Source organism: Ictidomys tridecemlineatus, chromosome 5, assembly GCF_052094955.1.
Source record: "Ictidomys tridecemlineatus isolate mIctTri1 chromosome 5, mIctTri1.hap1, whole genome shotgun sequence".
In the NCBI taxonomy this organism is placed as follows: domain Eukaryota; kingdom Metazoa; phylum Chordata; class Mammalia; order Rodentia; family Sciuridae; genus Ictidomys; species Ictidomys tridecemlineatus.
Window position 1 is genome coordinate 195,414,450 of NC_135481.1, and position 16,069 is coordinate 195,430,518.

The window sequence follows — 16,069 nt, forward strand, 5'->3', positions numbered from 1 at the left end:
GGGATGTAGCTCCGTGGCAGAGTGCTCCTGGGTTAAATCCATAGTACCCTCCCCCTCAAAAAAGTCACGCACATCGAAGAAAGACTGTTTGACCTTGACCTAGGACAACAAAAAGGAGGGGCAGGTATATTCTAGGAGGAGGAGTATACTTGCAAATGACCTTGAGTTGGAGGAAAAATGCACCCCATCACACTTACCCTCCTGTGGGACCCTGGCCACCCTGGTGCTTTAAAATGTGTGGTCCCGTGTGTCTCTTTCAGATCCTGGCTCTGCAGACAGAACAGCCCAGAAAAGAAAGTTCCCCAGCCCCCCACATTCTTCCAATGGCCACTCGCCGCAGGACACCTCGACAAGCCCCATTAAAAAGAAAAAGAAGCCCGGCTTACTGAGCAGCAACAGCAAGGAGCAGGTAAGGCCGCGGCCGGGCGCGGCGTGGCATGGGCCGCCAGCGGGCAGCCGTGCTCCGTTCCTCGGGGCCGGGCTTGGCATCTGTTCAGCAGGCTGCCCTGGCGCTGCCTGCCATTTGCATGTGCAGAAAGGGCAGCTCAGAGGGGCTGTGGAGGTGCCCAGCGGGTTCTCAGATCTGTTTGGGGACAGAGCAGTGACCCAGAGGAGATGAGGATATTGTTCTCGGGGCCGGGCTTCTCCCTGGCTTCACGTTTCCCTACGCTGAGGACTGTTTCCCCTGCTGGCCATGCTGGGCGACACAGCTCCCTGCCCGTCTCGTTTTCTCATCTGTAAAATGAAGCGTGTGGGCCCCTGGTAGAGGCGTGGCCCAAGGGTCACCTCCCCTTCCCCTGAGCACAGGCTCCCCGTCCCCTTGGCTGACAGGACTGTCAGGGGCTGGGAAACCTCTTCCCCATCCTGGGGCTCACCTCGGGAACCTTCTGGCTCTAAAATTCTCTAGTGCAGCTTAGACATTCCAGATAGGGGGCGTGAGAGCTCTGTGTCCACCCCTGTGTGGACTGCGAGGTCAGGAGGCCTTGAGTGGTTCTTGGGCTGCGGTTCCTGGCGACCCGGCTCGTCTGTTCTGCGCACTGTCGGGCCCTGCAGTGGGCCCTGGGATGGCGGGTGGAAGCAAACGAGATTGCTGCCTTCACGGGAAGAGCCCTGCCAGGGTTAAGGGCCCGGCCTGGGAGAGGCGTGTGTCCAGCGCAAATCTATTTTCATTCTCAAAATTACAGAGTGAACTGCCAGCTCTGCCTCGGGCCTGTGACTGTGGGCACGAGGACCTCCGGGAGTCTGGTTTCCTCGTTCTCGGGGTTGGGCACGCCCCGGGGCTGTCAAGGAGACTCGTGGAGCTGACGCACAGGGCAAGAGCAGAGTATGATTTGACGCTCGACCTGGGAGCCAGGCTGTTTCTGTGGCAGTGTCCTAGGCTCCGCGGTCTGCCGCCGACACTGTCACGTGGGGCTCGTGAGCCCTCGAGGTGGACCAGTGTCAGAGAGCAACTTGGCCTTTTCCATTCTGTTTAAAGTGACGTGGCTGCCTGGGGCTGGTAGCTGCCTGGGGCTGGTGGCTGCCTTGCCAGTTAGGGATCCCGTCGGAGGAGGAGCAACTGGGGGTCCCACGTGTGTTTTCAGGGGCTCTTGGAAAAAAATACTTGGAAATAAAAAGTGTTGATGATGATACCGAAGCAGTGTTTGCCCCAGGTCACCTGCTGTGGCAAACATTTGTGTCAGTCTGAATGTCTGTGTCAGGAAGGGCCGTGTGCGTCACATTTTACAGTTGAAAACATAGAGATTGAATTGCTCCTTCTGTCCCAGAAGCTGGTGAGGACCTGCTGCAGTCGCCCCGGAGCCATCTCAGAGCTATTAGAAAGAAAATGGCCGTCAGATAACCCTCAGCCTTCATGAAACCACAGTTGGCTTCCTGAGCAGCACTCCCTTCCCAGTTCCCAGGGAGTCCTGAGAGCAGATGTCCTTCCTGGCCGGAAGCTGTCCTTTCCTGTCCCCTCCCTCTGCCCGTGCACCCACGCACACCCACGCACACCCACGCACACCCACGCACACCCACGCACACCCACGCACACCCACTGTGGGAGTCCCCACTGTCCTCTAAGGATCCGCTCACAGTTCTTTCTCTGGAAGCCCAGCCGCTCGGGTCTTTGCTGCTTTGCCTTCTTACCTGTGTGAAGACCGTTTCTGGGGCACAGAAACCTCATGACCAACTGATGTGTCTGTGAGTTGGTGTCCCCGCTTTGGACTAGCAGCCTCAGAGAAGGAGCCAGTGTGCAGGGCTGTTGTCACCTCAGGGCCTGACACAGGGTGGGAACTCGTGGATGCAGAAGGCGCTCGGCCATGGGCACAGCAGGGCCAGGGCGGGGGACACAGGGCCTGAGCACACTTCCTGTCCTCTCCAGTGTCCACAGGTGGGGGAGCTGCTCCTCTTGGACACAGGATCCTTCCAGGTCACGGCATTTCCATTTTTGATGCAGACCTGTTATCATCAAGAGCTGAGCCAAGTTTAAGTGCAGCGCTTTTTCGTCTCTTTTTCACGTATTGGGGATTCAGGACTTTTAGAGGGAGGCTTTCTGTTCTTTTTTTTTTTTTTTTTTTTCCCTTTACTTTTTTCTTTCTGTGGTGGTATTCATCAGACCCAGGGCCTTCTGAAGGCTGAACATTTGCTCTACTACTGAGCTGTATCCCCAGGGGGAGTTAAAAAAAAATTATTTTTATTTTTTTTTGGTATTGGGGATTGAATCCAGGGATGCCTAACCACTGAGCAACACTATCCCCAGCCATTTTTAATATTTTATTTAGAGACAGGGTCTCCCTGACTTGCTTAGGGCCTCACTAAGTTGCTGAGGCTGGCTTTGAACGTGGGATCCTCCTGCCTCAGCTTCCTGAGCCTCTGGGATTACTGGTGGAGTAATCCTACCACCTACCCCAGGGTGAGGATTTAAGAAGAACTTTAAAATACTTTATTTTGGGCTGGGAACGTAGCTCAGTGGTAGAGCTGTTGCCTGCCATATAGGTGGGTTCCCTCCCCACTACCAAAATATAATAAAATAGAAGAACCTTAACCCACAAAAACACAAACTAGCACTTCTCACAGCAGTCCTTGCTTGGAGTAGGCAGCATATTAACCGCTGGAACAGTTGGTGGGGACCCCATAGGTTGGCGTGGGCTCTGCCCACCATCCCACTCACGTCCAGGCTGGGGAGGGTTCCCCATCCGGGGTCCGGCTGGTTCCAGGGCTGTGTGGCTCTCACGGGCTTTGCAGTCAGCTGCACTCCTTTGCAAATGCAGGACAAAGCTGATGCACGGTGCTGTCACTCCTCTGTGCCACCCAAGTGGCCTCTGCAGGCATTTGAGCTTGTGGCCCCCCCTCCACCACACAAGTGCAGGTCCAGAGCACCTGTTCCAGGTCCAGAGCACCTGTTCTCGGGTGGGTGTAGACGAGGTGTCGGCGACTGCTGCCTGTGGCCCAGGAGCCTGTTTTTATAAAGTTTTATTGGCACACAGCTCTGTGGCTGCACTGCACGGCCAGAGCTGAGCACTGTCAGCAGAGACCGAGTGGCCTGCCAGGCTCACCTCTTGGTGGAAAGTGTTTGCCGGCTCTTGGTGTGCACAAAGAGATTCCAGAAGTCAGCGGAAGGGTCTTTCCCACTCTGCTTGTCAGGCCAGCCTGTGGAAGGGCAGAGAATAAGAACATGTGCTCTCAGGATCTGTAACTGTCCCATGATGTCACAGGCTGTAACCTGCCTGCTTGGCTGCTTCCCTGTGGGGAAGAGAAAATCATAACTCATTTTGCCTGAAATGATTTGCTTTTTCTTTTAAAAGTGCTCCATGTTGTCAGATTATTTTTATGGAGCAGGTAACACTTACAAGCAGCAGATAAGGAAAGGATCTGATTGACAGGCGATTAATCAGGCAGCTGGTTCTCGGCACCCAGGGCTGCTCCAGGAGAGAAGGGAGTCTGGAGACTGGACCAGCCCAGCTGCCCCCGTCCTCTGGGGACAGCCACCCGGGACAGTGGGGTGGGAGAGTGACAGGGTGTGAGAGACACTTCATGCTGAAGGATCAGTCACCTGCCTTCTGCTGTCCCCAGCACCAAGGAAACAAAAACAAGACCAAAAAGATCCAGCTTGTATTTGACGGTAGACGTGGTTGCAAGTAAGGGAGGTTCGCGGTCACACTGGTCTCTTCCTGTTTTATTATCATTGTTATTTTTTGGTAGTGGGGATGGGGCCCAGGGGTGCTGAACCCTGAGCCTCATCCCTATCCCTTCTTGTGCTTTATTTATTTATGGTGCTGGGGATTGAACCATGTTTGCATGCAAGGCAAATACTCTACCCACTGAGCTGTATCGCCACCCCCCTTTTTATGTTTTATTTTGAGGCAGGGTCTCACTAGTCCTGAGGGCCTTGCTAGGTAGCTGACCTGGCTTTGAACTTGTGATCCTCCTGCCTCAGCCTCCTGAGGCTCCTGGGATTATAGGTGTGCGCCACCACACCTGGCCCCAGCCCTTTTTAAAACAAGTTTTTTGAGACAGGGTCTTGCTACGTTGCCCAGGCTGTCCTCCTGCCTCAGCCTCCCAAGTTGGGGTTACAGTTGTGCGCCAAGCTTTCTCGATCACACCGCTAGTGACCGGGCTGTTTGATGCTCCCCGTGGACTGGATCATAGATTTAAATAGGGTTCCATATTGGAGGGTGCTGGCTGTTTTCCTAATGAGTTTCTTCCGAGTGATTTAATGTGTTTGGAGGATGGCTTTCCTGTGTTTCTGGTGTCCCTGGACCTGCCACCAAGTCATCTTCCTGAGTTGTTTGTAATGAAGGATGAGGCTCTCTGGCAACTCCAGGGGCCTAAAGGGTTCAAGAGACGTGACTTGAGGAAGGTTCTTGTTGGTTCACGACTTTGTGCCTTGGGGGTGGCCGTAAAAATGGAAGATCATTTTTTGGTCACTCGAATCCAATTGCTAATTCTCTAAGTGCCCACAGTACGAAGACTCCCAGGGCAGATCGCACACTTCTGTTGGCTTTGTAAACGTGAACTTGTGTACGTTGGGCTCTTAACCGTGGGGACGACATTGGTGATGGTGGCACCGTGTTAATTCCATCCATTCTACCCTCTCATTTGAACACAGCCCCACAATCCCGTGATGGTAGGTACCTCACCTTCATTTTACAGATGAGAAAACTGAGGCCCAGAGGTGGGGAGACCCGTCCAAGGTCATGCGGCTGTTTAGCGGTAGTTAAAATTTGTACCTACGTAGGCCAGGGCCGCCTGGTGATTCTGAGACACTAGTGTTCAGTCTGTGGCCTTTTAAAATGGGAGGGAGGAAAGACCCTCATAGTTACCCCATGACCTGCTCATGTTGTGAGCAGTAGAGGAACCGCAGCTAGCTCGACCGTTTAGCAGATGGGAAATGCTGTGATTTTCTTGTGTTGTTATTGATGTACTTGTTCAAATTCCTGTTGAGAATGCACATTTGTTTTGAAACCAAACCTGTCTTTCTTGCCTACATTTCAGTCAGAACTAAGACATGGTCCGTTTTACTATATGAAGCAGCCACTCACCACAGACCCTGTTGATGTTGTACCGCAGGATGGACGGAATGATTTCTACTGCTGGGTTTGTCACCGGGAAGGCCAAGTCCTTTGCTGTGAGCTCTGTCCCCGGGTTTATCACGCTAAGTGTCTGAGACTGACATCGGAACCAGAGGGGGACTGGTTTTGTCCTGAATGTGAGGTTAGTTCCCAACGAATGAATACATTACCTGCTTCGTTTCCTCTCTCTTCTCTTCCTTTGACTTACAAACTTTCCAATATTCCAGATAAGGGGAAAAGAGACATTTCTTGCCTCCCACCCGCTCTGTCCTGGCCACCCCCCTTTTGGTCCAGCATCTGCCTCTGGCTGCGGTCCTGCAGCTCTTGGAGAAGTGATCGCAGGGAATATTGTCTGGGTTCTTCTGAGTCTTTGAATCGCTTCGAGCTCTGCCGCTGTCTGCACGTCTTACACGTTAACCTTTGAACCCGTTGACAGTTCCCACGGTCTGAAACGCTCTCGCGCAGCTTCTCTTGGGTGTGCCCTGCTGCGTCATGGGATCAGCAGCCGCCGCCGACCTGGGACGCCCAGTCTGGGCCCTGTGTTCCGGGTGGTGGCCGTGCCATCTGAGTCTTTCTTTCATGCAACACGTATTTCTAAGGGAGATCGGAGAGTGCTCAGATCACTTTCCTTTTAACAGAAAAGGACAGAAGTGAAAATAAAGTTAGAAATAGCGAGTTTGAAGACAGGTGCAAATTGAAGATGGGGAGTAGGGAGTTCAGGAGCCGCAGGGCGTTCCATTTTAAATGTCCAGGCCTGGAAGGCCCCCTGAGATTTGAGAAGGAGCTGATGGAGGTGGGCCCTGCCGCTGTCTGGGGGAACCTTCCGGGCAGGGGTGCGGCCTGGGCAGAGCAGGGGAGCAGTGAAGGCAGCGTAGGCTTCGTGGGTAGCCAAGAGCTGCCCGAAGCCAAGCTCCCGCTCTTATAGACCAGTCCCTGGACCTGCAGGGCTCTGAGGCGGCATCTGTTCTGGCCACTCTGGACCAGGAGGCTCTTTCGGATGCTGAAAAGAAGAGTCATCTGAAAGTCATTTAGAGTAGAACGTCTCTTGGACCCCAAGGCACGTTGGCCTCAGACCTCACATGAAGACGCGTCTGGGGAGCCGTGGCGGGGCTGCCCGGATGTTTTCTGTGGAAGAGAAAACAAGTCACAGATAGTGTCCCTGCCACCACTTCTGTGCAGGGGAAGGAGGAAAATAGAAAATAGGTGAAAAGCAATCAGGCATCGAGTCGGTCTGGTGACGACCCTGGGATGGCACTCTGCCCCCGAAATGGCTGGAAGGTGGCTGCTGGTTCCCTTGGTCACTCTTCCACGGAGACAGAGGTGGGCTGGGCGTTGCCCAGCCTGCCCGCCTGTGTTTGGAGCCAGATCTGGTTCTGCTACACCTAGAGCGTGACCTGGAACCTCCACCCGTGTCCTTGGTCCTAAGCGACGGTTCCCATTTGTTTCATCCCATTGCAGAACAGGCGGTGGTTCCCCGGGACGCCTCCTCTGCAGGGAGCGCTCCTTTGGACTGTGCCTGGAGCGGTGGGGTTGATGGTCAGCAGGTGTGGGAAGGGCCTAGAGACGGGGCCAGGCCCAGCTGGTGCCCAGGCAGGCCCTTTCCATTTTATCCCGAGGCCATGTGTCCCCCTCAAGGCCCTAGGTGGGCTCCAGGGGCATGTGTGATAGACAAGGTCCTAGTCTAAGAGGAAGACACTTCTGGCATCTCTTTGTCAAGCAGAAGGATTTTATCCTCATCCTCCAGCGGATTTACCCTGGCCTCAGGGTGGGCTTCCCATCCTCAGTTCCTATGCAGCAAAGGCTTCCTAAGGGCTTCGTGTAGCACTTCCAGGTGGTGCCAGCCAGGCGGAGGGAGCAGGGGGTGAGGGAGTGAGGGACAGTTGGGCATGTAACCCGAGTGTTCTCCTTGGGTGCAGCCCAGCATCAAACTGGAATTTAAACCATCAGGAGTTCTGCGTGCACGATCCACAACCTGATTTTCCTCCAGGGTCGCCCAGTAAGGCAGACTGCTGGCAGGACCAGCTCCTCAGGCTCTGGTAGCCCGGGGATGGGAGGCGTGCATCTGCAGCCTTTCTAACTTCCTAGTGACTCTTGGGTGGTCCTTCTCCTCAACAACCAGCCAGACACATCTGAGCGTTCCCAGAGAAGTGAAGAGTGGAAACACTCCAGATCATCCAAGAAAACTTATCCGCGCTCCCTTCACAGATGGCTGAGGAACATTTCATGACTTAGGAGCAGACGTTATTTTTGTTGTTGCCAGGACACGGGCCTTTGAATCCCCGAGATATGGTATCACAGTCCCATGGCAGAATCCACTTTCCGTCATTTCTCTCTGTCTCCTCTTTGATGGGACTTTCCCTTGTGAAATGACATCTCTTGCCTGTGTGGACAGACAGGTAGATTCTGCCCTTTGGAAATGTGCCCATGAATCCCAAGGGAGTTCACATCAGTGCTGATGAGCAATGGAGTCCTATTAATTATCAGTCCACTCCCACCCCCGGGTTCTTCCTGCAGGGAGCCCTGTCTCTTGCCATCAGACAGAGCTGGGCCACGTTCCTGCACGATAGCTCTGAGTCTCAAGAGGCTAGAGATAAGCAGCTGATGAAAGTTCATCTTGGGAGGAGATCCCTCCCCCAATGCATCGTGACCTTCCCATTCACATCCCCTTCTTGAGAACCAAGGTTGGGATAAGGGTGCTTTTCCAGATTCCCATGTCCCCCCACCTCCCCCAGATCCTGCCGTCTCCCTGAGCTGGAGACACTTCCTTGTAAGGTAGTCAGTGGGCCGGTTGCTTTCTAATGTCTACCCACAGATCCAGTATATTTTGGTCTGGTAGATTGGAGTCCTTGCCAAGGGAAACAGCTATTCACGTTTAGATGGGAATCTCTTTTTATGTGTATGTTTAAAAAAAAAAAAAAGAAAAAGAAAAAGTAGAAGGAGAATAAACCCGTGGCTCTGTGATTTTCTTTTTTCTAACCGGATGTGTGTGTATGATTTTTGACTCGTAGAAGATTACAGTAGCAGAGTGCATCGAGACCCAGAGCAAAGCCATGACAATGCTCACCATTGAACAGCTCTCCTACCTGCTCAAGTTTGCCATTCAGAAAATGAAACAGCCAGGGGTAAGAGGATCGGTCCGCCGGTGTAAGCGTAAATGAAGATAAGACTCCGTTTAGTTCTGTTAGCGGCTTTCCGCGTGGCTCGTTGGCTTTGCTTTTCAGATCCCTCTCCGGGCTCTCTGGACTTGTCTTGTGTGTCCCCACTTTAAATCTGTCAGGTAAACGTCAGGTACGGTGCCCTTCAGTGAGCTCTCTGTGTCCCCACGAGGTCCAGTCGTCAGCGGGGCCTTAAAGTCCTGGTGGGTTGAGAAGTAGAACTCCACAGCCCCCTGGCCCTGACGGCTGTGTGCCCCTTCCCTCAGCCTGGGTGGATGCCGCTTCCGGGAGAGGAGGGCGGCCCAGGTTATTTATAACTGAGGTCTGGTGTGGAACCAGGGAGATTTCCATAATGGGTGAGGATTCGGTTAGTTCCGTCAATTGTGAAATGAGTCCTGCTGCACAGCCTTTGCTGCTTTTGGAAACTGTATGACAGCAAGGCTGCCAGGCTTGGCTGTGCCTCACATGGCACCCTGCTGGGAGGGCCCGCCATACCCTAGGTGTGTCTGTTATCATTATGATAGTTCTCAGGAAGATGGCAGAGGAATGTCTTCTGTCAAAAATAATATGATGATACAGTGGACATATTAGGACTCTGTCTCCCTCCAGATGAATCCAAAGAAACTGAAGGATGGGTCCCTCCTTTCTGATTTGCCCAGAGCACCCTCTGTGCTGTCCTTGGGTTTGCTTTCTAAGTCAAGGGCATATGCAGTAGCCGAGTATCTCACTGCTTAGAGTGACCACCGTGGTTTTGTTTCTTTAAACAAAAGTTTTGCTTTGAGAGATTCTGAAATTTGTTATGATGAAGAAATTTAAGATGTGCCACTTAGATATTGAATTAATTAATAAATAGTTACCTATTTATCTCCTGAATTAAATCTCAATCGATGGAAGCAAAGCTGTGCCAGTAGCTTTAGTTTAGTTAAAAAACAAAAATCTTGGGCCAGGGATGGAGCTTGCCTAGTATGTATGAGGCCCTGGGTTCAATCGTTGGAACCATTAAAAAAAGAAGAAAATCTTTTTTTTTTTTCTTTCTTAAAAAGTCTTGCTTTTATTCTTTTTTTTTTTTTTAATCTTTAAAATTTTTTTTTTTACTGTGGAGTGATTGAACGTGACGGCTATTTACAAAAAGAACGGAATATGTAGATTTGTCAACTCTGTCAAGTTTTAAACCAAAGGACAAATAGAAGAAAGCTTTACTTTCTCTCTCTGTTTGACGTAAAGTCGCTGATTTTGTTGAAACCTCCATTCTGGAACCCGGGGCCTGGCACACGCCAGGCAAGAGCCTTTCCCGTGAGCCATACCCCTGCTCTGGAGCATTTTTTAGATTTCCAGTGGTCAAACTTTCATTCTGGATTGAAGTGAACACAGGGATTGCAAAAGGAAATGTGTCCCGATTCTTTGCTGGGGTATAATTGGTATTTAACTAAATCTTTGGATTTAAAAAGAAAAAAATTGCTAAGTAAATACCACCCAGCCATCTTGAGCTGAGTCAAGTTAGAGCTGGGTGCAGGGAAAGACTTTTGGCTACTTCTTGTACTGAGGGCAATTTGACCTCTGAAAAGAGGAACGAAATCTCACCGTCTCGATTTCCCATCGCATCAGAAACGTCTGTGTGCACCCAAGAGACTTTGTCTGATGTGTCATCTTTAGGTGTGGACACATTTCCCCCCAAGTCAGTTCTGGTGACGAGTCCCTCTGGGGTGTGGCCTAGCTCTAAAGTGACCCCTGGTGTGTTGGGACTCTCAGCCTCACTGGAAGGGGACAGAACCTGCTACTTGGGTGTATGTTGATAGCGAAGCAAATAACAAAACCCCCACCAGTTCACCTGGGCCCAGGCTTATGAACGTCCAGGCAGCCTGGGGTGTGGCCAGTGGAGCTGCCCACGGCCTCCTCCCGGCAGTCTCGGAGAGGTCCTCTTGAGCTTCTGGGTGCCGTGTTGGCTGAAGCGTGGTCTCCTGGCCTGTGCATGTACCTTTTCTCTTACAGACAGATGCATTCCAGAAGCCCGTTCCCTTGGAACAGCATCCCGACTACGCAGAATATATTTTCCACCCCATGGACCTTTGTACACTGGAAAAGGTTGGCCTCGGCCGCTGAGCCTCCCGTGCTGGCCCCCAGGGGTGGAGATGCCGAGGCAGCCCCTCACTTCCAAGTTAGATCCGTTTTATTTGGAGAGAAGAGCTTTTGATCCGCTCACTTCCTCTCCCCTGTGACGTCCTTCCAGGGGACGAGGGGGTCCTGGGAGATGTGCTCCCTGCTCTTCTGGGAGCGATTCCAGCTTCTACCTGAAAGAGCCGTACTTCTAGGAATTAGCGATCTGATGGATTCGCGCCTTACCTCCTCTCCTCTTTCTTTCCGAGGTGCTAATGAGAGCAGCAGGAAGGAAGAGGAGAACGTTTAAGTAGCTGGGAAACCTCCAGATTAGCAATAAGGACGTGGCTTCTTAGAATTGGCTTCTCAGCCGATAAGGCTATTTTGTTAATGCCCGAAGGTGTTTTTCCGAGTGCATGCTGAATTCCATGCTGAAAATTATATTTGTAACACTTTAGATTGTGCACACCACCATGGGGCTGATCTCAAACCATGAACTCAATATGGGTAATGAAAAGTATCTATGAAGAGGACATATTGCTGGGTGTGTTGGTGCACGCCCAACATCCCAGTGACTCAGGAGGCTGAGGCAGGAGGATCACAAATTCAAGGCCAGCCTCAGCAACTTAGTGAGACCCAGACTCAAAATGATATAAAAAAATGAAAAGAAAGACTGGGGATGTGGCTGAGTGGTAGAGTGCCCCTGGGTTCTTCCCTAGTAGTCCCACCAAAGAAGAAGAGGATACATCTTTCATACTGTTGGCATAGCGTTGTGTGAAGTGGGGATGGTGATGTGTGCTTCCTTGAGTTTCAGGAGGCTCATGTGAGACCTGTCTTTATAATAAATACAAACAGAGAAATCGACCTCTTCTAGGAAGGAGCCTCTTAACTAATGACAGCAGCGTTAAGATGAGAAAATTCAAGTTCCTGTGATGGATTCAGTGGTGCATTTTTTAAAAATAGGGTCATAGATCTCACAATAATAGGATCATGGGAAATGAGTGGTGGTGAGCGGATGGTGTGAGGGGCAGGTGGTTCTGCGCGGTGTGGAGCCACTGCTTACTGTGCCCCGTGGCTTCTCTTCCCAGAACGCTAAAAAGAAAATGTACGGCTGCACGGAGGCCTTCCTAGCTGACGCCAAGTGGATCTTGCACAACTGCATCATTTATAACGGGGGTGAGTGGCCGCGCGGCGTCCAGAGAGGGCGCCCCGCGCCTGGTGTGCGCTCTGCTGCCCCTCGCGAAGAACCGGGCTGCAGAGTCGAGCATCAGGCTTCGGGGGACCGAGGACACTGTGTGCGCATGGCCGTGGCGTGTGAACGGGGCCAGTGCGACGTGCACGGTAAGGCGTGAGCCGACGTCCGCGGCTCCGTGATGCGCGGCTCTGACGGTCCTCTCCAAACTCCGTAATTGAACGGAGGTGGAAATGTCGGGGAAATGCGCGGGTTCATGAGCACGTTCAGTGACTTGGATGAGCGCGCAGGGCCACACCTCAGGTCAGGTGGAGGCTTCGCAGTCCACCTCTTTTCGGCCGGAGCTCCGCTCTCCCTCTGTGGCCTAGAGTTCCAGATGGACGGGGCTGGGGGTGCTCTCCGTGTGGGGGCGCACACCCGCGTTGGGATTTGGCGTGACTGAGGATGGTGCCTTTGTAGTTGCCAGGCGATCTCTCCCGTGGTCAGCAGGCCGCGGTCGGTCCCTTCCCCTGGTTAATGATGGGCGTTCTGGTGGTCTCCGTCTTTGGGCTGGGGACCCCTGTGGTGCCCGTGGCCCGGGCAGGTGTGCCCGAGGCTCTTGGCTGTCTGGTGCTGCACCATCGAACGGTCATCTGAGCTTCATGAGCACTCTGGTTCCCGCGTGTGCATAGAGCTCATGTCAGTGTGCTCCCCGGGCAGACATGTGATGTCCCGCGTCCCACATCCTGGCCCTGCCTGGCTTTTTGATGTGGCCGTTCTTGGGTGACGTGAAATGTCTCCTGTGTCCCCAGGGGCTTTGGTTTGCCTTTTCCCCCTGGCCAGGGACTGAGTCGTCATTTCATGTGCTCACAGTGATTTGTGTGTTGGGGTGAAACCCCCGACTGTTCACTCAGAAGTTGGGCTGCTGCGCTCTGTGGCTCGCTGCCGGAGCCCTTTATGTGCTGGATCTAGTGCTGACAGTTGTGTGTTCGTGGATTTGGAGGATGGAGGAGAATTTCCATCTGATTCTCCTCTGGGCACCTTCCTTAAGGTTCTTTTCTGTCTGCCTCTGGCCAGGTGGGTCTCTCCGTGTCCTGCCCACCTGGTGCCCTGGCCTGCAGGTCAGCTTGTGCTTGTGCTGGGCGGGGCCTGCGGCTGACCCTCCACCTGCCTCTGAGGCCCAGGCCATTGGAGGTCCTGGGCTCTCTACTGACCCTGGCTGCATCACCACGATTCCCGAGTGGCGCTGTGTGTATGGGCCTGATCTCTGCACCCGGAGGTGGCTCCTCCAGGGGCGGGTCTGCCCTTGTTCTCTGCCTACGGGTGGCCAAGCACAGACCCTCAGCCAGCTTCCAGGGGGGTCGCTGGGCGGTGAACAGAGAGGCCCACCGAGAGTGGGAGAGAGTGAGTGAGTGGGGTCAGGGGAAGGAGAAGACCAGCAGCCCTGGGGATGGCCGGTTGGGGGGGGCGAGCAGGGACTCCGGGTTGTTTGGAGAGGCTGCTGTTGGTAGCTCCGGGGCTTGTGGGTCTCAGGGTCATCAGACCTAAGGAGTTGGATATCTGGGTCAAAGAAAGCATGGTTTTTTCACCACCTCATCCCCTGCTTTAGAGCAAAGGTGAGGATTTGGGTTAGACCTGTCCAGGTCTCTGCTTTGTTATGAGTGTCCTGGTGGAAGAACCTGGCCTTGGCTTAGCTGATGATGGAGCTTGAACGCTCTTCCCTGCTTGCTGCTGTGGCTCCTGGAGGACTCTTTGGAAGCCCCTGGCCCAGCCACGTGGTGATGTCCCCGTGGCCTTCTTGGGTGGCTGCAGTCTGGGGTGACGGGTACAGTAAGGCTCCTCTCCAGGACTTTTGAGCCTCTGGAAGATCAAAACCTTTTTCAGATGTTGATCCATGATCTGGGGAAAGCCACCCCAGTCGCTCAGTTTGGGAGATGACCTTGAGGCATCAAAGACTGGTTGGTCTTGAAGGCGGATAATCGGAACTGACATGAGAAAGCAGAAACCTGGGTCAGCTGCTGGAGGAAAGCGAGCCAAATGTTGTCAGGGGACATCGAATTGCAAGGTGGGGTGTTACAGTGTTTCCGGTAGAATTAATCCTATTTTCTTATTCCCCTAGGAAATCACAAATTGACGCAAATAGCAAAAGTAGTCATCAAAATCTGTGAACACGAGGTATGTGTTTCCCGCCGACCCGTAGACGCGTCCAGAGCGGGGTGCTGGGATCTGAAGGCGCGGTGGGGGGGCCACGGTGTGACGAGCGCCTTTGCCTCCCGGTGGCCTCAGGGAGGAGATGCTCCTCTGTGGCTTTCTCTCCTGAGCTCTTTTCCTGGTTGTCACTAGAGCTCGCCGTGCCTGGCCCTGGCTGCACAGCCTGTGGCTTGGAGTCGGTGAGAGGTTCCGTAGGGGGCCGGGGTGTCCGGGAGTGGCTGTCCTATGACCCCCGCAGCTGGACCTGTGGGTCTGTGAGCTGTGAGACTCCGTGTGGCGGGACAAGATGGCAACCAGAGTGACGAGGGGCGGCGTTCTTTACCAGATCCCTTTCTAAGAATAGCAAACCGAGACCCGTCTTTGTGCGTCTGTCCCTTCCTTCCTAAGCGGACCTGCCTGGGATGGCTGGGGAGCCTCCACGAGGCACATGCCTCTGTGCGTGTCCACAGAGAGAGAAAGTGAGATTTTCTAAACTGCCTTTTCACTTGAAGTTCGAGTACTTTCTATTTTCTGGGTAATTGAACACATGGGAAGAACCAAATTTTCATGGCTGCGTAGTATCCACAGACATTTTTTTGTCATTTGAGTAGAACCTACTTGTGACAGCACTTTACCTAAGGTGACGATGCATGCCGTTACCCCTCCGTCTTGGGGTGTCCCATCTGCTTCTGATGGTCACTTTGCACAATGTTTAGATACACAGTGACCAGGTCGGAGGATGAACAGGGCAGAGGGCTAGGTAGATGCTTCGGTTGTCTTCCAGAAGAGCTGTTACACCTCACCCAGCAGCTCGGGAGCGGACAGCGGGGAGTGGTCTCCCCTCACTGTGGTCACCAGTTTGCCTTTGTTGGAGGACAGGTGGCTGTGTGCGTGGTGCCTCTGGAAGAGCCCAGCAGCTGCGTGGGGTGGGAGGAGGTGCCCCCTCCCTTCATTCACTCATGTCTTTGGTCACCTGTGAAGTCAGTCGGTTTTCAGTAAGTGGCCCCCGGCATGGTGATAGGTGATGAGGAGAAAATCGGGGCTGCTGACGTGGGAGACAGCAGCAGCAGCTCACCATGCAGTGGGGGAGCTTCAGGGCTTTGGAGTCTGGTTGCCTGGGTTTACTTCCTGACCCAGCCGCCTTGGTGCTGGAACCCTGGCACAGGTTCCTCAACTTCTCGGGGTCTCATTTTCTCCTCCTGAAAAATGGTGGTAAGAAAAATCTCCCCTTGTTGGGCGTAGTTGAGCCGATCCTCAGCGAGCACTCAGGAGGCCACAGCTCCCCAAGTCTTGGGCAGGTATTCACTTGTGTGGATATGTGTCATCTGGCTCATTCCGTGTGTTTTATTAACCCTGCGGTGCGGTGCCAATGGCACCTTTTTCTTTCCGAAGAAGAGGGGAGGATCAGGGAATATGGAGCATCTTTTCCTAAAGTTACTGAGCTAGGAAACGGTGGCAGTGAAGTTGGATCCAGGAGCGTCCTGGCTGTACATTCTGAGTCCGGAAGTTACTGTGTGCTGTCTTCTGCAGGAAAGGGACAGGAAAGGAGTTGGATTTTTGGGTTGTTGTCACTGGAAATAAAGCAGGGATGGTGTGATTAGAAATGGAAGTGGAGCATGGTGTGTTGGGGGACAGAGCAGCCGGAAGGGCTTGGAGAGCGGTGCTGGTACCAGGGGAGCTGAGTCCAGGGTGTGCACGTGACCTGGAGGTGTTTCATTGTTAGTTTCTCAAATTGGCACGTCTGGTGTTTGGGGCCCGGGAACTCTTGGTCCAGGGAGCTGTACCCCCCAGGTGTGACCATCCAAAACGCCTCAGACCTGGCCAAGTTCCTGGGGCAGGGGAGGGGTGAGGAACCTGCCTGCAGACCCAGTGCAGGGAAGTCTCTGGAAGCTTTTGAAGCCAGTTCA

At 53.2% G+C, this 16,069-nt stretch overlaps 1 protein-coding gene across 35 annotated transcripts in view; it reads left to right on the top strand.

The window, feature by feature from the left end:
• Zmynd8 (zinc finger MYND-type containing 8) overlaps positions 1-16,069 on the top strand; it is a 97,764-nt gene that overhangs the window by 31,437 nt on the left and 50,258 nt on the right. For 26 of the 35 annotated variants that reach the window (XM_078052013.1, XM_078052004.1, XM_078052018.1 and 23 more), the window contains 6 exons: positions 261-409; positions 5,476-5,694; positions 8,561-8,674; positions 10,697-10,789; positions 11,890-11,977; positions 14,092-14,147. In XM_078052013.1, the coding sequence (XP_077908139.1) occupies positions 261-409; positions 5,476-5,694; positions 8,561-8,674; positions 10,697-10,789; positions 11,890-11,977; positions 14,092-14,147 (719 nt within the window). The remainder of the gene's footprint in view (positions 1-260; positions 410-5,475; positions 5,695-8,560; positions 8,675-10,696; positions 10,790-11,889; positions 11,978-14,091; positions 14,148-16,069) is intronic. The other 9 variants (XM_078052016.1, XM_078052020.1, XM_078052017.1 and 6 more) reach the window with 2 other exon arrangements.